The sequence below is a fragment of the Bubalus bubalis genome, chromosome 3 (assembly GCF_019923935.1).
Source record: "Bubalus bubalis isolate 160015118507 breed Murrah chromosome 3, NDDB_SH_1, whole genome shotgun sequence".
NCBI lineage: Eukaryota > Metazoa > Chordata > Mammalia > Artiodactyla > Bovidae > Bubalus > Bubalus bubalis.
The window spans coordinates 49,317,435-49,340,699 of record NC_059159.1 but is presented as its reverse complement, the minus strand read 5'-3'; the positions used below and the strand labels follow the sequence as shown (position 1 = coordinate 49,340,699).

At 41.0% G+C, this 23,265-nt stretch overlaps 1 protein-coding gene across 19 annotated transcripts in view; it reads right to left on the bottom strand.

The window, feature by feature from the left end:
* The window catches only part of SYNRG (synergin gamma), an 86,578-nt gene extending 68,219 nt beyond the window's left edge, over positions 1-18,359 (bottom strand). For 3 of the 19 annotated variants that reach the window (XM_044939555.2, XM_044939571.2, XM_044939572.2), the window contains exons 1-3: positions 17,597-18,354; positions 10,375-10,415; positions 6,737-6,858 (exon numbers count right to left, since the gene is read on the bottom strand). In XM_044939555.2, the coding sequence (XP_044795490.1) occupies positions 6,737-6,858; positions 10,375-10,415; positions 17,597-17,673 (240 nt within the window). In that variant the 5' untranslated portion in view covers positions 17,674-18,354. Of the gene's footprint in view, positions 1-4,442; positions 4,530-6,736; positions 6,859-10,374; positions 10,416-11,689; positions 12,243-15,062; positions 15,219-16,288; positions 16,543-17,596 lie in introns of those variants that run through there. The other 16 variants (XM_044939563.2, XM_006065488.4, XM_044939557.2 and 13 more) reach the window with 13 other exon arrangements.
* Between the last annotated feature and the right edge of the window lie 4,906 nt (positions 18,360-23,265).

The following is a 23,265-nucleotide window of genomic DNA, read 5'->3' as shown; positions in this document are numbered from 1 at the left end:
CTTCCAGCCTCTAGAACTGGGAAAAATAAATTTCTGTCGTTTATAAGCTATCCAATCTCTCATATTTTGTTACAGTAGCCTGAACAGACTAAAAAACAAGACAAAAACTGACAGAAAATATCTGCAAACCACACATCCAACAAAGGGCTAGAATGCAGAATATATAAAGATCTCTTGACATTTAACAGTTGACTGCTTATGGTGAACAGTGTCAGAATTTGTGGTCTCTGAAGGAGAAAATTTCACTCTGGGACCCAAAAGACACAGTCTCAGTCACTCAAGAGTTTTGTGTAGCAAAGTTTTATTACAGTGAACGATAGAGTGAGCCTCCACCAAAAGGCACTTAAAAGCAGGTAGCAGAGTGCCTGCCTCACCAGTTGCAACCGTGCATTATGTACTCTTCAACTGGCTGCTTGAATAGATAAAAAACAACACTTCAAGGCTGTACAAATTCCATTAGACCCTTTCCCAAGGCATACATCCTTGAGATAACTTCAGTACAAGATTAGCCAGAAGGAACCTGTTCCAGGCAAGGTGTTTCTGGGCGAGATATATTGTTGCTGAGAAATAGGCTCCCAGGCAAGATTTGTTACAATTTTAATTATTAACATAGAGTCTAAGAAAAGCATTTCCACCAGTAAGACACTGTGCCTTGTGATCATTAGCTCCTAAAGAAAGGCCAGTTCTTGGGCAAGATACATTGTTGCACAAGGCTTAAGGAAAGCAAGAGGGAGAAAGTTCACCTCCTCCTTAAAGGGCCTGGGCCTGCCTAAGCTTTAACTCTCTCACAGTAAAATAACAAAAAAATCCAACAAGAAAATGGACAGAAGATAGGACCAGACACTTCTTCGAAGAGAATATAAGGACAGCAAGTAAGCACATGAAAATATGTCTAGCATCATTAAAGAAAAACCAATATGGAGGCCGCACTCTGAATATATCCCTAGACCACAGGCTCACAGTCACATAACCAAATTGTAACACTGTTCTGATTTCCCTGAAATGCTGCCTGACCTTAAACAAAACCTAAGCTTTCTTCATGTCAATGTGACCCCACAGTATTCTAGCTAATAAGCTACAAAAAAGTAAGCTTAGCAATGAAAAGGAAAGTAAATTTCTAGAAACTAATCACAGTAGAAAACAATGAATTCATTCATGTTTATAATGAATTGCTGGAATCACTTGTGGTTTGAAGTCTCCCTGTTCAGGAATAATTTATTTCTTGCCCAATAAAATATCCGTATCAAGTAAAGCTCCCTGAATTTTCTTTTGACATTAGTCACAAGGGAAATGCAAATTAAAATCATGAGATATCACAACACACCTATCAAATGGCTACAACAGAAAATAACACCAAATGTTAGCAAGGATGTAGAGAAACTGGATCACTCCTATATTGCCTGTCATAATGTAAAAGGGTATAACCACTCTAGAAAATAGTTTAACAATTTCTTTAAAAACTAAACTTCCAAATACCATGCCATCTAGCATTCCTGGGCATTAATCCCAGAAAAATGAAGCCTTATGTTTGAAAATCTCTATCACAGCTAAAAAGTAAAAACAGTCCAGATGTCCTTCAGTGGGTGGATGGTTAAGCAGACAATAGTATATCCAATAATGCAATATCACTCAATAATAAAAATGAAGGGAAATATTGATGCATGCAACAACTTGGATGAGTTTAAAGAGAATTATGCAGAGCAAAAAAAGCCAATCTCAAAAGGTTAGTGATTCAATTTAGGTAATGCTGAAATCATATAATTATAGAAATGGGGGACATATATATTAGTGATTGACACGAGTTAGGGGGGCATTAAGTGGGAGGGAAGTGAATTTGGTTACAAAATGGCAACATGAGGAGATCCCTGGGGTGGTGGGAATGTTCTGTATCTTGACTGTATCAATGCCAACATCCAGCTGTGATATTATACTATCATTCTCCAAGCGGTTACCACTGGGGGACTCTCTGTATTATTTCTTATATACACATGTACCTACTTTACCTCAAAATTAAAAGTTTAACTAAAAATGGTTTACTGGCTCACACATTGTTCATCATATATTTCATTCTTACCTGAATAACTGAAATATTTTTAATATTAACCTCAAAACGTATTTGAAATCTTGTTAAGTGTGTTCTTTTTATGAGTTCTAGGGAGTAAAGGGCTATGAGGCAACCAAGACTAATTTTCATCTTTGACTTTTATCTGTGTATCCTTCAAAGATTTAAGGGATGACTAAAGAAGAAGAGGTATTCTTCATACATGTCTGTGGTTGGTTAAGGGTATTAAGTTTGGAGGAAAAAGGTAAGATTTCTGTAAGTTTCTCCTTTAAGAATAGTGAACAGATTCCAAGTAGCATATAATACCTGCCAGCAAGACTAAAGGTTATGGAAAAAGATTTTGGATTCTTTATCATTTTTTAAAATGTATTTATTTAGGCTGCACTGGGTCTTCATTGCTGCACGCGGGCTTTCTCTAGTTGCAGCAAGCAGGGTCTACTCTTCTTTGCGGGATCTTCCTGGAGGAGGGATCAAACCCATGTTCCCTGTATTGGCAGGTGGATTCTTAACCACTGGACCACCAGGGAAGTCTCTCTACTTTAAGATCATTTAGGAGCTCCTGATACTGAGGGAAATTATTTCCGTGGTATCAAACCTAGTAGTAGTTCACTTATTTACTGTTGCTCTGCATATTAGAGATCCTTACTGTGTTTTGGTTATTTCAAACTCCTTAACACATTTTTCAGATAATTACATAAGTCAGAAGGGGCTTCCCAGGTGGTGCAGTGGTAAAGAATCCACCTGCCAATGCAGGAGACGCATGTTCAATACCCAGGTTGGGACAATCCCCTGGAGAAGGAAATGGTAACCTACTCCATCCAGTATTCTTACCTGGAAAAATTCCATGGGCAGAGAAGACTGAGGGCTATAGCCATGGGGTCACAACTGAGCAAACACATGTGCAAGTCAGAAAACAGTATTAAGTGTGAAAATTGATTTTAAAATTGTATCCTTTGTTAAGATTTCAGCAGGAAGCTTCAGTTCAGTTCAGTTGCTCAGTCGTGTCTGACTCTTTGCGACCCCATGAATCACAGCACGCCAAGCCTCTCTGTCCATCACCAACTCCTGGAGTTCACTCAAACTAATGTCCATTGAGTCGGTGATGCCATCCAGCCATCTCATCCTCTGTCGTCCCCTTCTCCTCCTGCCCCCAATCCCTCCCAGCATCAGAGTCTTTTCCAATGAGTCAACTCTTCGAGTGAGGTGGCCAAAGTACTGGAGTTTCAGCTTTAGCATCAGTCCTTCTAATGAACACCCGGGACTGATCTCCTTCAGAATGGACTGGTTGGATCTCCTTGCAGTCCAAGGGACTCTCAAGAGTCTTCTCCAACACCACAGTTCAAAAGCATCCATTCTTCGGCACTCAGCTTTCTTCACAGTCCAACTCTCACATCCATACATGACCACTGGAAAAACCATAGCCTTGACTAGACGGATCTTTGTTGGCAAAGTAATGTCTCTGCTTTTGAATATGCTATCTAGGTTGGTCATAACTTTTCTTCCAAGGAGTAAGTGTCTTTTAATTTCATGGCTGCAATCATCATCTGCAGTGATTCTAGAGCCCAGAAAAATAAAGTCAGCCACTGTTTCCCCATCTATTTGTCATGAAGTGATGGGACCAGATGCCATGATCTTAGTTTTCTGAATGTTGAGCTTTAAGCCAACTTTTTCACTCTCCTCTTTCATCAAGAAGCCCGTTAGTTCCTCCTCACTTTCCGCCATAAGGGTGGTGTCATCTGCATATCTGAGGTTATTGAGATTTCTCCCGGCAATCTTGATTCCAGCTTGTGCTTCTTCCAGTCCAGCATTTCTCATGATGTACTCTGCATATGAGTTGAATAAGCAGGGTGACAATATCCAGCCTTGACGTACTCCTTTTCCTATTGGGAACCAGTCTGTTGTTCCATGTCCAGTTCTAACTGTTGCTTCCTGACCCGCATATAGATTTCTCAAGAGGCAGGTCAGGTGGTCTGGTATTCCCATCTCTTTCAGAATTTTCCACAGTTTATTGTGATCCACACAGTCAAAGGCTTTGGCATAGTCAATAAAGCAGAAATAGATGCTTTTCTGGAACTCTCTCTTGCTTTGTTGACGATCCAGCGGATGTTGGCAATTTAATCTCTGGTTCCTATGCCTTTTCTAAAGCCAGCTTGAACATCTGGAAGTTCACGGTTCACGTATTACTGAAGCAGGAAGCTTACTAAATCTTAATTAGAAACACATGGTATTCTTTGGTGGACTGTTTACAGTGACTTGCTGCCCTTACTATAAGAAGTTGGCACATCCCTCTGTGGTGTGCATTCCTCCTGGTAGACTCCCCATTGATGTTTGTTTGGGCCACGTTACCTTTGTAAGCAGAAGTGTGATTGATAACTCCTACCTTTGACAGAAGGCTTTAAAAGACATCACAGGGTTTGGTCATCTCTTTTCATTTATGCCAGGAGTCTGGGATGTCCTAGGTAAAGGTCTCAGGATAAAGAACACAGAGCTGAGTCAGAGCCAACTCATCCAAGGACATGTATCTCAAATGAGAAATCTGTTTCTGTAAGTCATTGAGAGTTAGGGATTTTTGTTTCTGCAGCATAACCTAGTGAAAGCTGAGTAACTTGAACTTAAACCCTACAAAAGCTTAATTTATTCCCATTTTCTTCCTAGTGGAGATGAATAAAGAATGACTTGGGGATTTCCCCAAGTGGTTCAGAGGTTAGGAATACACCTGCCAATGCAGAGGACACAGATTTAATCCCTGGTCCAAGAAGATTCCACATGCCATGGGGCAACTAAGCCCCTGTGCCCCAGCTACCGAGCACGTGTGCCGTAGAGCCCGTGCTCTGCAACAGGAGGAGCCACTGTGGTAAGAAGCCCATGCACCACAACCAGAGAACAGCCCCACCAGACGCAGCTAGAGAAAGCCTGCACACAGCAACGAAGACCCAGCACAGTCAAAACTTTTTAAAAGTAAATAAAATTAAAAAGAAAAGAATTTGGAAGTTTTCCTAAATCTTTACAGACAACATAGAAACTTTATTTGCTTAAATGACTTCAATGTGACAACAGTTTAAACTTAAATTCTGATTAACTCAACATTATTTATAAGTTATATACATGTGCTCTTGTACTAATATATATATAAAACATGCAGAAATAGAAAATTTTAAATAATTCGGTAAAAAATGAAATATATGGCACTTCAAATATTAGTAATACAAAATTATTTTGCTCTGGTTTATTTGTGAATGATTTTTCCCCCCTTTTTTCTTTCTCCTTCTCCCTTTTAAAAAAATAATATAACACTTTTTTTGAATTCCACCAAAGATTTGACTCCTGGATTCAGTTTACTTGGTTTAAATGGATACCATGGCTGAAGATAGTTTACAAAGATATGGAAATCTAAATGGATATGGATAAAGCCCATTTCTTAGGCTGCACTTATTAAGTCATGATACTATAAATTTCACTCACCGATTCTAAACCAAAACAGAATTATTTGCTTTAATCAACACTACCTGTGATCATGACCAGTTACACAGGTACACATGTTCAGCATGACAGCAGGAAAATTCTCTTTAATTCCACTGCAACTTTCAGATTCCCATTTATGTCTCGTTTTACATGTTATTTTCACCCAACCCCTCACTTTTTTTTTAAATCGAAAACTTACAGAAAACTTGAAAGAACACTATAAAATTAACACTTTGCTCTGTTTCTACACATCTATACTTTTTTTTTGGTTGAGCCACTTACAGGTAAATTGTAGACATAATTTCTCTTTTTTTTTTAAATGAAGAGAAAGTAAATATGAGGTTTATTAACTCCAGCGAGTAATAGCATCTAGCTAGTATTTAGTAATACTGTTTTGATTCACCATATTTATTTTTTGGTTATCCTCTGTTACAACGAACGAGGTTTTCTATTTACTTAATAACAAAAGACTTCTTTAAGAATTTTTAAAAACATAACAAATTAAAAATGTTAATTAAATAATACATGGCAAAAAAAAAGTCCACTCCTGTAATCAAGACAGTGGAGTAGAAGGACGTGCGCTCATCTTCTCCGGCAAAAGCACTAAAAATACAAACACCTGCTGAACGACCATTGACAGGAGGATGTTGTAACCCACCAAAAAAAGAATAGCCCATGGCCAAGGACAAAGGAAAAGCCGCAAGTAGGAGGGGCGCAATCACATTAAAATCAAATCCCATACTTGCCAGGTGGGCGACCCACTAACTGGAGAGCAATAATGCCAAAGAAGGTATCGCACTGTTGCAAAGCTTCTAGGCCCCACATCAGACTCCAACCTGAGGATCCAGCAAAGGGACAGGGAACCCCCAGGAATCTGACTCTGGACAGTGGGATTTGATTACAGAACGTCCACAGGACTCGGCAAAACAGAGACTCTTGGAGGGCACAAACAAAACCTTGTGCGCACCAGGACCCAGGGGAAAGGAACAGTGACCCCACAAGACTGAGCCAGACCTGCCTGTGAGTGTTTGAGGATCTCCCCGTGGAGGCGTGAGTTGGGGCAGTGGCATATATTCACTTCATTTCAAAGGAAGCCACCTAAGATGCAGACCACACTTATTTCTAAATATAACATTAAGCTCCGAGTATGTAGCTTGGTATGTAGACAATTAACAATAACTTTGTAAACACTGGCTAAGAAGAGGCAAGTACCTGCATAGCAATAGGTCCCTGGGACATCTGAGAACTGTAATTCATCCCTATCATGCCTTGCATGTTAGGCTGCATGACAGAGACCATAGGAAATCCTTGCTGCTGCATCGGCATCAGACCTGCTGAGAAACAAAGATATCGTTAAGGTCAATGTGTTTTATACTTTACTTTCTTAAAACTCTAAGTACATAAAGGACTTGTTTCTTGGGAAGTGGCAGAGTAGAGAGGAAAAGGCATAGGCTCTGGTGTGAGACAGACTTGCTTTAAATTCCAGGTCCATCAGTTACTTAGCTTTGTGATCTTGGGCAAGCTAACAAAACTTCATCTGTAAAATGAAGATAATAATACTTGCACAGAATTTTTGTGTATACTTAAAAAATACACAACATGACCTATCTGGCCTTCAAGACAACCCCCAGGGATCTCTATCTCTTGGCATTCATGTCCTTGTCCTTCCCTCCCACACTGAATAGGGTTGACCAGTATAAGCAATGGGACACTGTGGAAACGAGGCTTGTTCTCAGTAACAGTGCAGCTTCATCCTTGTTCTCTGGGATCAGCTGTTGGGAAAGCCACTGCCACATCACAAGAATACTCAAGCAGTCCTATGGAGAATGGAGAATCCATGTGGCAAGAACTGAAACCTACTGCCAAAAGGCAGCACAAATTTGCCATCTATGTGAATGAGCCATCTCAGAAACAGATCTTCCAGCCCCATCAAACCTTTGGATGACTACAGTCCTAGCTGATGTCTTTACTGCAATCTCCCTGGTCCTGGGCCAGAACCACCCGGTGAGGTTACTCCCAGACACCTGACTCACAGACACAGCGTGGTTTACTATTTTAATAGAAAACTGTTTAAGTTTGGGGGTAATTTTCTATGCAGCAGCAAATAACTAGTAGTTAAGAGTTAATATTAATTAAGCTACTTTTAATACAAAAGTAGGTTAAGAGCATGAACTTCTGAAGCCAACTAAAAATATCACTTGCTAGGTTTGGGACCTTGGGCAAATTTGCTTAACTTCTTTCTGTACCTCAGTTTCACATTCACAAGACTGTTTAATACCTAATATGCTTAAAGAATTGGTACTTCTCTTCTCTTTCCTTACATGGTTAATATACCACCACAAAACAGCCATTGGCATGCAAAGTATATAATGGACGAAAGTATGATTTATAGTATGGTACCTCCCAAACTTTTCCAAAGTAGTCCCAAGAGGACAATGAAAACTACATTCCTCCAGGGATTTAATAAATACTAAATGTCTACGATATTTTAGGCACAGTTCTAAATACTTGGTATGCAACAGAGAATAAAACAAAATCCCTACATAGCCTGAACACAAATTTCATCCTAATTTTATACTGTACCACAGATCACATCCATGCTAGTTCTAGTATAAGGATTAAAATAATCAAATTTTGATTAAAAAAAATTAAAGGTCTGGTAAAGCGAAGAGTTGACTCATTGGAAAAGCCTCTGATGCTGGGAGGGATTGGGGGCAGGAGGAGAAGGGGACAACAGAGGATGAGATGGCTGGATGGCATCACCGACTCAGTGAACATGGGTTTGGTTGGCTCCGGGAGTTGGTGATGGACAGGGAGGCCTGGCGTGCTGTGATTCATGGGGTCGCAAAGAGTTGGACACAACTGAGCGACTGAACTGAACTGAAAGTCTACCATGTTTATCTAGTGGATTTTGTGTACCTTCAAGGTATTTACAGAGTTTAGTATCAGAAGCATGGATATTACATTTGAGGTAACACTGGTCAGTGGCAAGTTATTCACTTATATTAATCATTTATTCAAATATTTGAAGCCCTACTCTACGTCGGGCACCATTCTAGGTACACAGCATTGGACAAAGCCAGGTCTTTACTCTCATGGAACTTACACTGTAACTGGGGTAGATAATAAAAAGAAATAAGTAAACATCAGGTGAGGGTAAGGGGTGAGAGAGTCAGGGAGAGAAGTGGCTGCCATTTCATAGTCAGAAGAGGCTTCACCAAAAGGATGGCATTTAAGCAAAGACTTGAAAGAGTAAGGGAGTGAGCCATCATGCACAATGAGAATGCAGAGACTGGATATAGCACAGGAGGATGTTATCCCTCTGATGCCTTTGGAGCTACAGTTTTATTTATTTTCATAATTTTATTTAAGTCCTGAACAGGTAACTCAAAGATACGGCATGACATCTAAAGCCACAGAAGTACATACAGTTGAAAAACAAGTCTTGTTTCTCTTCTGTCTCCCATTCACTTTGGTGGCCACTCTTCTTGTCAGTTCCTTGTACAGGCTTTCAGAAATAACCCATGTGTAATTTAAATCCTTCAAAAGATCAAAAAGTCCACTCTAACACACTCCATTAAAAAAAAAAAAAAAAAAAGCCCTCAAAAACAGCTGCAAATTCCAGAAGAAAAAAATATCAGGCAACCTTTTGGGCTCTATCCTTGTCCTGTTCCTTTGCTTCATAGGTAGATTTTTACTTGAAAAGTTTATAAAAATGCAAAATTAGGAGCCACAAAAATAAACACAAAACGCTGTGATGTCTTCCTAAACAACAACAGATCTCCAACCACTTGATCCAAATCTAGGACACATCTAATTACAGAGAGCTTAAATAATGAATAAGTGTGAGCAAGAATACAACTGACCCTTGGAAAAATTTACCTGAAACTCAGCCTCCATCACTGATTATGAATGGAGACACTGCCCACCTGCTACTGAGCTGCTCCTTATCATTTATCTCTACTGGTGACCTGGGAGTCTCTGTTTCTGTAGCAGGCCTACCATAACCGGTCAACACTGGCTTTGTGAGAAGGGCCAGTTTTCAGGGAGGCTTGGACTGTGGAGAGGAAGTGGGTACACAGGAGTGGGAGAAGTGAGAAGACAGACAAGCATATGCTTCTGTCAATGTTCTGTCCCAGTGGTACAGAGACATGAGCTGAGATTATACCCCTTTACTACTGTTTCCTTGAAGACAAAGCTAGAATAGATATTGGTGGGCCCTTGTCTGAAACTGAAAGAGAAGGAATATACCTAGCAGAAAAACTGCTAGAAATAAAAGAGACTTAAAATAGTTTAAACAGAAGCAGAATATGTGATAACTTATGTACATGAGTATAGTAAGATCAAATTCATATACAGAAAACATAGGCTAAAACAACTAAAGAGGTTCATTTATTCATTCCATAAGCAGCTATAAAAGACCTGATTATTTCCTATCAGCATGCTGGGTGCTGGAGATACTCATGAGCATAAGGCAGACACAGCCCTTGCCCCACAGAGCTAACAATCTAGAAGACAGGAGAAAGTTTGCATTCAGAGAACTACAATTCATTTCATTTTTGTCACTTGTTTCTTTAATACTCCTGTCTTAAAAGTCTCCTTCATCTCTGAGGTTAAATAACAACCTGTTGATTTGATATTTAAATAAGTTTGGGAGGAATGAGGAATAATTTTTCTTATTCCCCAGATTACCCAATTTTTGAGAAATTTTAGGAGTAAGCTGTCAGGTTCAAGACAACAAGAGAATTTTACTCTATTTGGCAGCAACAGAACTTTTTTTACTCATTTAATCCCCAAGTTCAGAAACAAATAGTGAAAAATGAAAGCTGACAACATAAACGTTCACATACCTTGAGGGGGCCTTAATCCACTGGCAACTGGAAACATGAAGCTGAAAACAGAACAAAGATACATCAGGACTGGGACTTCCCTGGTGGTCCAGTGGCTGAGAATCTGCCTTGCAATGAAGGGGATGCGGGTTTGATCACTGGCTGCAGAACGAAGACCCCACACGCCTAGGGGCAACTAAGCCTGCCTGTCCCAGCTACTGAACCAGCATGTCGCAACCGAGACCCGATGCAGCCAAATAATATTTTTAAAAAATATATGAGGATCTTCCTAGTGCAAAGATTTCAGATAAAACGTAACATTTTACATAAGTAAAACTGTAGCCAGGGCCCTGGTATCTGTTCCACAGTATAATACAGTATTGAATTATCCACCATCAAAACAGGTTGAGCATCCATAGTATGCATGACAGTCAGCAGGTTAGCCAAGGGGGAAAATTTTGAACCAGAAGAGATAAACTTTGAAACTGATCCTGCTTCTGTCGCTGTGTGACTCCCCTGGATTCCAATCTCTCCATCCATAAAATGAGAGGGCTGGATTAGATTCAATTCAGTGAACATTTATTGGGTGCCTATTACACGAAAGGCCTGAATGAGCTCAGGCTTGCTGAAGACACAGATGCAGGCAAATAACTTTTAACATAGGATAGACTGTACTAGGGCCTGTGAGAGGGCCAGAATACTAACAGAAATGAGAAGAAAACAGACTAATTGGATGGGTTAAATCTTGGGAAGGTTTCTGGAGGTGCCTCTCGAGCTATATCGTAAAAGAAAGGCACACTATACAGCAAGTTTGAACAGAAGTTCAGAGGCCGAAGCTGAAGCGCGTTCAGAAAAATGATTTAAGGCTGAATACAAGACACAGGACTGGAAAAGTAAGCAGACTGGAGAAGGCCTTTAAAATGTCTGATTTTGAATAGTACATAAAGTCAGATTTTTAAGAATTGTGGTAAAATATACATAATATAAAACTTTACCATTTTAACCATTTTTAAGTGTACAGTTCAATGGCATTACGATGTTGTACAACCACCAAGATCCATTTCCACAACTTTTTCACCATCACAAACTCTGTAGCCATTAAACAATAACTCCCCATTACTCTCCCCCCCCATCAACCCCTGGTAACCACTATTCTACTTTTTGGTTTGATGCATTTGTCTAATCTAGCGACCTTAGATGGAATCATACAATACGAGTCCTTCTGCATCTGGCTTGTTTCACTTAGCATAACATTTTCAAGGTTCATCGAGTTGTAGCATGTGTCAGAATTTCATTCCCTTTTATGGCTGAGTAATATTCCATTGTTTGTACTTACCACATGTTGCTTATCCAACTCATCTGTTGATGGACAGTGGGTTGGCTGTTGTGAATAATGCTGTTATGAACATTGATGTACAAGTATTTCTTGGAGTCCCTCTTTCAATTCTTTTGGATCTCTACCTAGGAGTGGAGTTTCTGGGCCACAAAGTAATTCTCTGGTTACTTTTTGAAAAACTGCTTGTTTTCCACAGCAGCTGTGCCATTTTACATTTCCAATGGACCAGATGGAGGTTCCACATCCTTCACCAACACTTATTTTCTGGATTTTTGTTTGTTTATGATAGCTATCCTAATGAGTGTGAAGGATTACCTCATTGTGATTTGGATGTACATCTCCCTGATGTCAGAGGTTCTCAGCAGAGAAATGATCAGAAATGTGCTGTACGTTTCTCTGGTAATGGGGTATGCAGAGAAGACTTGAAGTAGTAAGAAACAGCTAAAGAAACTATCAAAGTAATCTTAATAAGAAAAGGGCCATAACCAGAGTAGTAGGAATGGAAAAGAAGAGGTGAATGAAAGTTATTTAAAAGGAAGAATCAACAGGACTTAGCAACTACCTGGATGGAGAAACAGTATTGAAAAAGCTGAAAGAACTGAAGATGCCTCTGAAATTTTGGGCCTGAGTGACTACAAGGATGGTGACGCTCTTCACTGCAGACAGGAGCCCAGTGTTAGCAGGCGTGGGGAGCACGGTGCTAGGAAGCTGTCCACGAGGAGCATTCTAACAGGCAATCAGAGAAGTAACACCAGAGCAAGAGAAGGGTCTGCATCAATCTAGCTAGGCTCTTTTCTTTATTTTTTGGCCACACTTTGTGGCATGTGGGATCTTAGTTCTCTGACTAGGGATCAAATCCGTGCCCCCTGAAGTGGAAGTATAGAGTCTTAATCACTGGACCACCAGTGATTACGTAGGAAGTCCCCTAGGCTCTTTTAAATAAAGGTAAAAAGAGAAAAAAATATCAGGTCTGGTTGTGGATGAAGGAGTCAAAGGGATGTGTATACATAGTGAGAAGACAACAAAAGGCAACCCTGGAGAATTCTTAGTGAAAACTGTGTAGGGAATGGCCACTGAGAACCAAAGAAACTGATTATAACTGAAAGTTATAACTGGGGTAGGACCACATTTAAGGGAGTTACCAGTGTCTCATGCTATAGAGAAGTTGATAAGAATGGGGGTTAATAAATAAAGACTGCTGTTTTTAAAAAGGATGATCTTTGAGTGAGCAGTTTCATCACAGGATACAGGAGCTGCAGTGATAAAGATTTAGGATACAAAAGATATAATTAGGGACTGAGAAACAAGGTTTTTGAGAGGATAGGATTAACACAGCAAAAGGATGAAGGACTTCTTTCTCTGAGACCAGAGGGAAAGAAAATGGGACAAATACTGAAGAAGAAAAAATCTGAGTGGGAAAAGTCCTTAAATCTGGAAGATAAGAATCTGAAGGGGATTTCTGAGAGTCTTTATACGCACATAGTGAGATTCAGGAATATTATGCCAAATTTAGGTGTCTTTGCATTTTTTTATTGCACAACACCCCCCTTGACCAGGAAAAGGCCTAAAACCCAAACTGCAGAGTCTTCTAACTTTAAAATACTTTGATCAAGAACTTTTTTGGTAAGGTGGTTTACAAATTTCTAGTTGGACAGCTATCTGGTTACATGTCATTTAAAGCCTTGTAGAGGATCTGAAACACTCACAAATTCTGCTGACAAGTGGGCCTGCACCCAGATAGAGGCCTGAACAGTGAACAGCTTTTTTGAACAGCACACAAAATTTATTAGCTAAGCAATGTGTTAACTGGATAACATGTTTAAACTGCAAGTTGAAATTTCATAGGACTCAGTTTTTTTTTAAGTTAATCACACACTAAGATTTATAAACTGAGGAGCAATGCATTTAAGTAATCAACATATTGAGACTTCAAAATCAGTTTTAAAGATTATAGACCTATAAAGCTTACTTTGAAAACATACACAAAAACTAAATTAAGGATATTACTAGATAAAGAAGATGTAGTACATAATTACAATGAAATATCACATGGCAATAAAAGGGAACAGAACTGGGTCATTTGAAGAGACCTGAATGGACCTAGAGACTGTCACACAGAGTAAAGTAAGTCAGAAAGAGAAAAACAAATATCGTATATTAATGCATATATGTGGAATCTAGGAAAACAATACAGATGATCTTATTTGCCAAACAGAAATAGAGATACAGGCATAGAGAACAAAGGTATGAACCCCAAGGGGGAGAAGGGGAGCGGTGGGAGGAATTGAGAGGTAAGGATGACATATCTACACTACTGAGACTATACACTATATATATACTACGTAACTATGAGAACCTACTGTCTAGTCCAGGGAGCCCTGTTCAGTGCTCTGTGGTGACCTAAATAGGAAAGAAATCCAAGAAAGAGGGGGCATATGTATATGTATAGCTGATTCACTTTGCTGTACAGTAGAAACTGACATAAAACTGTAAAGCAACTACATTTTAACAAAAATTAATAAAAATAAGAGTATTCTTGACAAACATGACTTACTTCAATAATTATACAACAACCCAAACTACCTACTGACCTATGCACCACTCATAAGACTCTCTGAAATGTTTAGACCACTAACAGCCACCATACTTAAAGACTGGTAAGATACTGATAAAGATAGCAAAAGCTTGACCAAAAACTGGGCAGCAAGATGACAAGCAATTTGATTTCAACGATGAAACCACTGTGCATTACTTATGTCCTGGTATGAAAGCAGCACTGTGAGCTCTACTCATCACATGCCTATCTCATTCCTCCTCCACTTTCAGCTACCTTCGCGACTAACCCAGATCAGCCTTTCCTTCTCTCTGAAGCCTGGACACAAGACGTCCCAATGGATCTCCCCACCTGCAGACTCTATGGCTTCTAATGCAGTTCATGTAGCACAGGTGAGGCACATCTCCCTAAAGGACCATTTGATAAGGCTGCATGTGTGCATGCTAAGTCGCTTCAGTCATGTCTGACTCTGTAAGACCCCATGGACTGTAGCCCTCCAGGCTCCTCTGTCCATGGGATTCTCCAGGCAAGAATACTGGAGTGGGTTGCATGCCCTCCTGCAGGGGATCTTCCCAACCCAGGGATCGAACCCACGTCTCTTACATCTCCTGTGCTGCCAGGCGGGTTCTTTACCACTAGCGCCACCTGGGAAGCCCTTGATAAGGCTGCTCCTGGGATTAAAACAATGTAGTGATTCCTCCTTAAATCAAATTTCCTTAGTTTATATTCAAGGCCCACTCCAGCTGGACCAGAATTTTTTCAGTTTTCTCTCCCAACTCTTCTCTCTCACTTAGTGCCACAGTCCACCATCCAGCCTACCTGCTGTCCCCTACTGTTCACTAGGCCTTCCCATCTCCATGACAATCTCTTGACCCTTTCCTCTTCCTCAAAATGAAAGAAAGAGAAATTGCTCAGTCCTGTCCAACTCTTTGCGACCCTGTGGACTGTAGCCCACCAGGCTCCTCCGTCCATGGCATTCTCCAGGCAAGGATACTGGAGTGGGTTGCCATTTCCTTCTCCAGGGGATCTTCCGGATCCAGGGATCAAACCCAGGTCTCCCGCATTGCAGGCAGAAGCTTTAACCTCTGAGCCACCAGGGCAGACCCCTCCTCAAAGTGAGGCCCAGCTGAAATAGCTCTTGTTTGCCTCCAATGATGCTTGAATCCACAAATATTTATAGAATGTTTTCTGTGTGTACAATGTGCTATACCATGGAAGATAAAAAGATGAGGAGGCCCTTAAGGAGCTTATAAATGCAGGAAATGGACAAGCTTACTAATGATACTATCCCAGAAGGATACAGACTAACCAAGATTTTTCAACTTTTTTTTTTTTTCCCCTAGTATACTTGACTTAAAAAATGCTTTTTTACTTCTCATCTCTTGGGCAAATTTTGCCCTTTACACAACTCTACAATTTATTCCAAGTAGCCCATTCAGGATACCAGTCAAAAGTAGGCTAACATTAGTAAAGGTGGAAAATGCCAGTGCTTTTTGCTTCGCCTCTTAGCAGACAGACAAGTACCTAAGAAATACAGTAAATTATGGTTAATGTATTTCCTCTATTAAAAGCTGAGAGAGACCACCTGGTTCTTTTTCTTTTTCCCTAAAATATACTTAGGTTGCAGCCATAACGTTAGCTTCTTCAGCCCTCACCACTGGTCTCTAAAAACTGTCCACTTTTTAAATTAAGCATAGTTTCTCAGCCTCGGAAAATTTCCAATGCAGGGAATACTTACCACACATTTTTCAATATAAAATTGAGTTATTCTCTGATATATCCTCTAGTTTAATAATGCAACATTACTACAACCAAATTTTAAATAGAAAACAAAAATTTTAAAGTTCTAATTTCTATCACAATTCAGGCCATATTTAGGAAAAAAAAAAAATTGTGCTCATGTTAAACTACTACAGACTAAAGGAAACGATCCACTCAACTTTCTACACCAAAGATGCCTTCATCTGTTTTGAAAACAAAACAAAAACAAACCCCAAATGAAAAACAACCCCCTCAAAAAAAAAAACAACAAAAAACCCCCAAACCTGTGTCTAGAATGCCAAATTCTTTTAAGTTTATATTTCCCCAGAACTTGGTGCCATGCTTCATCATATACTTGATCAAATTAATGCCCCTCAAAAAATGTCCTGATGTTCAGGAAAGAGATTTACGTATTTGTCTTCTCCAGCCAGTAATGACTTATGCTAAAAAAAAAAAAAAAAAAAATATGCTGAAAAACTAATGCAACAGTGAAAATCTGAAAACAAAAGGGAAAAAAGCAGTCTTAAATCTAAAGGTGTAGAGAAAATGAAAGATGGAGTCGCACACAGGTGGTTTATTTAACAGCAACTGCTTCTTTTTTCTGGCATATATATATATGTATATTACAAGCACCTGCAAGAGGTGATGACTTTAAAGACTTTTCACTGTGGTATTCATGACTCCAAAATTTAAACCCTGCATATCAAAAAACTAACACTTGGTTTTCCAAAAATAATTTGGGATGCTTAAGATAAAGAACTAAATTTATCTCCAAATGTGTATGAACCTCGGGTTGGCTAGCAAAACAAAGTCAGACTAGGTCATTAACAGAAGTGGGATATAAACTTCACAGAATCAAGCATTTCCTCAAATGGTAAACTTGCCAGGTTGCACTCATTCATTTCTTTTATCGTTCTGGATATGAGAAACACTGGCGATTAGCAGCTGAAATATGACAGAGAAAGCAAATTTGTTTAAGGATTAAGTACAAGTCTGGAAGCTTTGTCCTGATAACTGCCTACGTGCTGTTCAACAGTGAATTGGTGTTTATTGAGGAGACAGGTGTTAAGAATTACCTCTACAAGAGCTCTTTAGCAAATGCAAAGGTCTTCAGGTTTTCCTGTTTCTGGTATGTTAAGGAAGTAAAAGGACAAGACGGTGAAAGACGAAGTGTGCAAGAGACACACACACATATATCTTGGAAACACCTGTCCAGCTCTGTGAAAAGACCTTTCGGAGCCCCTGGTGAAGCCCTGGTAAAGGGAAGTCTCTGGCAGCTTCAGATACAGCCGGGCTAGAAGCGAGGCGTCGAGGTCCCTCCTTGACCCACCAGGCCGGCTGCCAACCGCGCCAAAGGGACCCTCGCCTCCTCCCCGTCTCCTCCCCGCTCGGCCCCAGAGCACCCCAGCGTAGAGGACCGGAGTCCGGCGCCCAGGCTCCATCCGCCCCTTCGGCCTAGGTTACCGGAGGACGACCCTTCTCCCGCAGCCCTAGTTTCCAGGGAACAGGCAGGGGTCGGCGCGGGGGAAAACCGCCATAACCGCCGACCACCCGTCGGCGGGGCGCGTCCTGGTCCAGCTCCTCACACCCACCTGCCTCCCCCGGCGGCCCCTGTGCCGGCTCCCGTGGCCCCGCCGCCGCCAGCTCCACTTCCCGGCCGCAGCGCCATCTTGCTCCGGGCCCTCCGCCGCCACCTTCCCAGCAGCTGTCAGCTCCCAACAGCCACTTCCGGGGCGAACGCCAGGCCCCACCTTGCCGCGGCCTGGGGCGACCGGGCGGGGCCGCGGGACCACGTGACCCTCAGCGCCTGGGGGAGGGGCCGCGCCACCTCGTCACGTGACCCGGCCGCCGAAGAGGGGACTCCGGGTGCAATTCTGGTTCGGGGAGACTGGCGGGGCGGTCTGGGCCCAGTTTTAAGGGCGCTGATTCGTTCTCTGGGAAGACTTTGTGGAGGACACAGCTGTCCGAGCTGCAGGGAGTCGTCGTTCCTGCGTTTGAATAAACCATTATCTTGGTTAATGGAAAGAATAGAACGAGTCCAGTTTGAAAAACTGGATGGTGGGTACACGGGTGTTCTTTTATTGCTACTTTTTACACAAAGGATAGATGGAGCCTGGATGCCCCTTTGATAGCTTCACAACGTCCATTAGTGATGAGCTCTACTTTTCCCCTGGAACTTGGAAAAATTTTTTGGCACCTGTCCTAAAAGCTGAAGCTGTTTAGTCACCTGGTTTCCGCGTTTTTCTTTTACTTACAATCAGGGCCAAAACCGTGGTGCATGGGAAGATTTATTGCACCTAACCTATCTGGGCATATTTTTACTGTGTTTTTTTTCCTAGTCAAACTACTGTAAGTAAATGTAAAAATTGAATGTAAACTTTTTCAAGCCTTGAGGTAGCGTTTGCTTATTAGCAAGTAACGGGTTTGTCGGGTTGAAGGAATTACAAGTTGGAATCAAGATTGCGGGGGTGGGGGTGGGGATATCGACAACCTCAGTTATGCAAATGATTGACAGAAAGTGAAGAAAAATTAAAGAGCCTCTTGATGAGAGTGAAAGAGGAGTGAAAAAGCTGGCTTGAAACTAAACATGAAAACAACTAAGGTCAGAACATCCAGCCCCATCACTTCATGGCAAACAGAAGGGGAAAAGGGGGAAAGTGACAGATTTTATTTTCTTGGGCTCCAAAATCACTACGGACAGTGCAGAAGGTAGCGGCAGTCATGAAATTAAAGGACGCTTGCTCCTTGGAAGGAAATCTATAACAAACATAGACAGTGTATTAAAAAGCAGAGACTCCTTCACTTTGCCGACAAAGGTTAGTGTACTCAAAGCTGTGGTTTTTCAAATAGTCATGTAAGGGTGTGAGTTGAACTATAAAGAAGGCTGAGCACCGAAGAAGTGATTCGTTGGAAGTGTGGTGCTGGAGAACTCTTCAGAGTCCCTTGGCTGTAAGGAGATCAAACTAGTCAATCCCCAAGGAAATCAATCCTGAATATTCATTGGAAAGACTAATGCTGAAGCTCCAATACTTTGGCTCCCTGATGCTAAGAGCTGAGTCATTGCAAAAGGCTCTGCAGCTGGGAAAGAGTGAAGGCAAAGGCAGACGGGGGCAGCGGAGGATGAGATGATTAGACAGCATCACCCAATGGACACGAATCTGAGCAAACTCTGGGAGATAGTGGAGGACAGGGGAGCCTGGCATGCTGCAGTCCTTGGGATTGCAGAGTCAGACACACTTAGCCACTGAACAAGTAACATTATAGTTAGCTTTATCTTTTACTCTTGCTTCAGGGCTTTTACAGGGAGACAGTTCGTAATAATAGTTATCCTTTATTGGGCACAAATCACTGGTTAGAAACTTTACTGTTTCAAATCCTCAGTGTCCCTAAGAGTTACTATTGGCATTTCACAGATAAAAAAACCAAGGTTAAAAGAATTTGTAATTCAGACCACACAGCTGCAAAACACCAGGACCAGGATCCAAGTTCAAGTGTTTGACCTCAAAGTCCTTGCTTATTTCAACTACAGTGTGCTATTTGGTTTTTTCCCTCATGTCCACAAATTTCATTCCTCCCCTTTTTAGCTGGAACTGTGTAGCAGATGTTCCAATTGATATAAACTGATACATACAACCAAACTCCATATAAATCCATTGACAAATCAAGTTGATATAGGCTTATGTAGCCACTTTAAAAGATGGGTGATTTTAAGACAGGAGAAACTACTTTAAAAAAAGAAATAAAAAGGGAGTATTTCAAGGATCATAAAGACATAATTTCTGTTTCTGCTGGGAATACTTTGTTCTCTGTTGCATGCTGGCTGTTGTAAGTCTCCGGCTGTCAGCTGCTCCTGACATTTCCAGTTCAGGTTAGCTGCTCTCATGTGACGCTTCAGCACTGTGGCCTTATGTCTAACATGGCACTTCCACGCTATTTGTCCTTGACTTTATCCCCGCCACTACACTGTTAGGGCAGGCACTATGTTATGAAGCTTTTATTCCTAACCAAATACATAATGTTTATTTAAAGAATATTTTTTTGTGACGTGACGTCAGGCACAGTGCTAAGTGCTTCTAATCTTGAGACATAGTTGGTATTACCCTCAATTTTAGTAATAATGCAAAAAAAAAAAAAGATTGGCAAAAGGGTGGCACCAGTACATCCGCCTCCAGAATATATTGTGTCAAGGATCTGTTTGCAAGAACCAAAACATCACAGGCTTGTTACAGTATTTCTTGCACCTTGCAGCAATAGGTCTCCATTTACATAAATTATGAACAATTTTTGTCCCATCTAAAATATTTTAAGTTGGAGTCTACCCATCCTGACTCTAGAATAAAAGACTGACTAAAGGAAATAAATAAGTTTAATTCAAATGTTGCTGAGGAAAGTTTATTATAGTATCGATGACAATAACATTCATGTCAGGTGCCACTCCAGTACCTTACATGTATGAAGTCAATTTTTTATTCCACTGTACAAAACTCAGTTCACTCAGTCATATCCAACTCTTTGTGACCCCATGGACTGTAGCACATTAGGCCTCCCTGTCCATTGCCAACTCCCGGAGTTTACTCAAACTCGTGTTCATTGAGTCAATGATGCCATCCAACCATCTCATCCTCTGTCGTCCCCTTCTCCTCCTGCCTTCAACCTTTCCCAGCATGAGGGTCTTTTCAAATGAGTCAGTTCTCCGCATCAGGTGGCCAAAGTACTGGGATTTCAGCTTCAGCATCAGTCCTTCCAATGAATATTCAGGACTGATCTCCTTTAGGATGGACTGGTTGTATCTCCTTGCTGTCCAAGGGACTCTCAAGAGTCTTCTCCAGCACCATGGTTTAAAAGTATCAATTCTTTGGTGCTCAGCTTTCTTTATAGTCCAACTCTCACATCCACACATGACTACTGGAAAAACCACAGCTTTGACTAGCTGGACCTTTGTTGGCAAGGTAACGTCTCTGCTCTTTAATATGCTGTCCTAGATTGGTCATAACTTTTCTTCCAAGGACCGTTTTTCATGGCTGTAGTCACCATTTGCAGTGATTTTGGAGCCCCCCCCTCAAAATAGGCTGTCATTGTTTCTTCATCTACTTGCCATGAAGTGATGGGACCAGATGCCATGATCTTAGTTTTCTGAATGTTGAGTTTTAAGCTAACTTTTTCACATTCCTCTTTCATCAAGAGGCTCTTTAGTTCTTCTTGGCTTTCTGCCATAAGGGTGGTGTCATCTGCATATGTGAGGTTATCGATATTTCTCCTGGCAATCTTGATTCCAGCTTGTGTTTCTTCCAGTCCAGCGTTTCTCATGATGTACTCTGCATAGAAGTTAAATAAGCAGGGTGACAATATACAGCCTTGACGTACTCCTTTTCCTATTTGGAACCAGTCTGTTGTTCCATGTCCAGTTCTAACTGTTGCTTCCTGACCTGCATACAAATTTCTCAAGAGGCAGATCAGGTGGTCTGGTATTCCCATCTCTTTAAGAATTTTCCAGTTTGTTGTGATAAACAGTCAAAGGCTTTGGCATAGTCAATAGAGCAGAAGTAGATGTTTTCTGAACTCTCTTGCTTTTTCAGTGATCCAACGGAAGTTGGCAATTTGATATCTGGTTCCTCTGCCTTTTCTAAATCCAGCTTGAACATCTGGAAGTTCATGGTTCACGTACTGTTGAAGCCTGACTTGGAGAATTTTGAGCATTAATTTGCAAGCATGAGATGAGTGCAATTGTGCAGTAGTTTGAGCATTCTTTGGCATTGCCTTTCTTTAGGATTGGAATGAAAACTGACCTTTCCCAGTCCTGTGGTCACTGCTGAGTTTTCCAAATTTGTTGACATATTGAGTGCAGCACTTTCACAGCATCATCTTTTAGGATTTCAAATAGCTCAACTGGAATTCCATCACCTCCACTAGCTTGTTCGTAGTGATGCTTCCTAAGGCCCACTTGTACAAAACTAGCAATTGAGAAAAATTTGCACAAGTCAATAGTCTGTAGCACTGTATAATCATAATCGTTTACCCTTGGCAGAGACTTGCATACTAACTGGACTGAAGGGCCATGAAGCCTCAGGAAAGATAAGCTGTAGGGGAATTGTACCAATGGTGTATCAAGCTACAGGGACATTCTGCCTTACCAGGATAAAATGTGTATCAGTTTTCTAGCAAAGTCATCTTGAATGGAAAGAGACAGGGAAGAACATGGTTAAATGACAGAAAACAAAGTAGGAAAGGGAGAAGCTGACCATATCCTGGTAGCTACAACGTTGTGAAAGGTAAGGTCTGAGCTATGTTACTGATGAAGTAAAAAGATATTTAACAGACCAAAGAATTTAAAACCTTAGGGAACTTGAATAACCAGTCACATAAAAGGACTCTCGTGTGGAGAATAGGGAATGCTCTTGCACCGTTGGTGGGAATATAAATTGATACAGATGGAAGACAGTACGGAAATTCAATTAAAAAAACTAGGAATAAAACCACCATATGACCCAGCAATCCCACTCCTAGGCATATACCCTGAGAAACCCCAAATTTAAAGACATATGTATCCCATTGTTCATTGCAACACTGTTTACAATAGCTAGAACATGGAAGCAAACTAGATATCCATGGACAGATGAATGGATAAAGAAGTTGTGGTACACATACGTACACATAATGGAATATTCAGTTCAGTCACTCAGTTGTGTCCGACTCTGCAACCCCAGGGATTGCAGTATGCCAGGCCTCCCTGTCCATCATCAACTCCCAGAGTTTACTCAAACTCATGTCCATCGAGTCGGTGATGCCATCCAACCATCTCATCTTCTGTCGTCCCCTTCTCCTACCACCTTCAATCTTTCCCAGCATCAGGGTCTTTTCAAATGAGTCAGTTCTCTGCATCAGGTGGCCAAAGTATTGGAGTTTCAGCTTCAACATCAGTCCTTCCAATGAATACTCAGGACTGATTTCCTTTAGGATGGACGGGTTGGATCTCCTTGCAGTCCAAGGGACTCTCAAAAGTCTTCTCCAACACCACAGTTCAAAAGCATCAATTTTTCAGCGCTCAGCTTTCTTTATAGTCCAACTCTCACATCCATACATGACCACTGGAAAAACCATAGCCTTGACTAGACGGACCTTTGTTGGCAATGTAATGTCTTTGCTTTTTAATACGCTGTCTAGGTTGGTCATAACTTGTCTTCTAAGGAGTAAGCGTCTTTTAATTTCATGGCTGCAGTCACCATCTGCAGTGATTTTGGAGCCCAGAAAAATAAAATCTGAC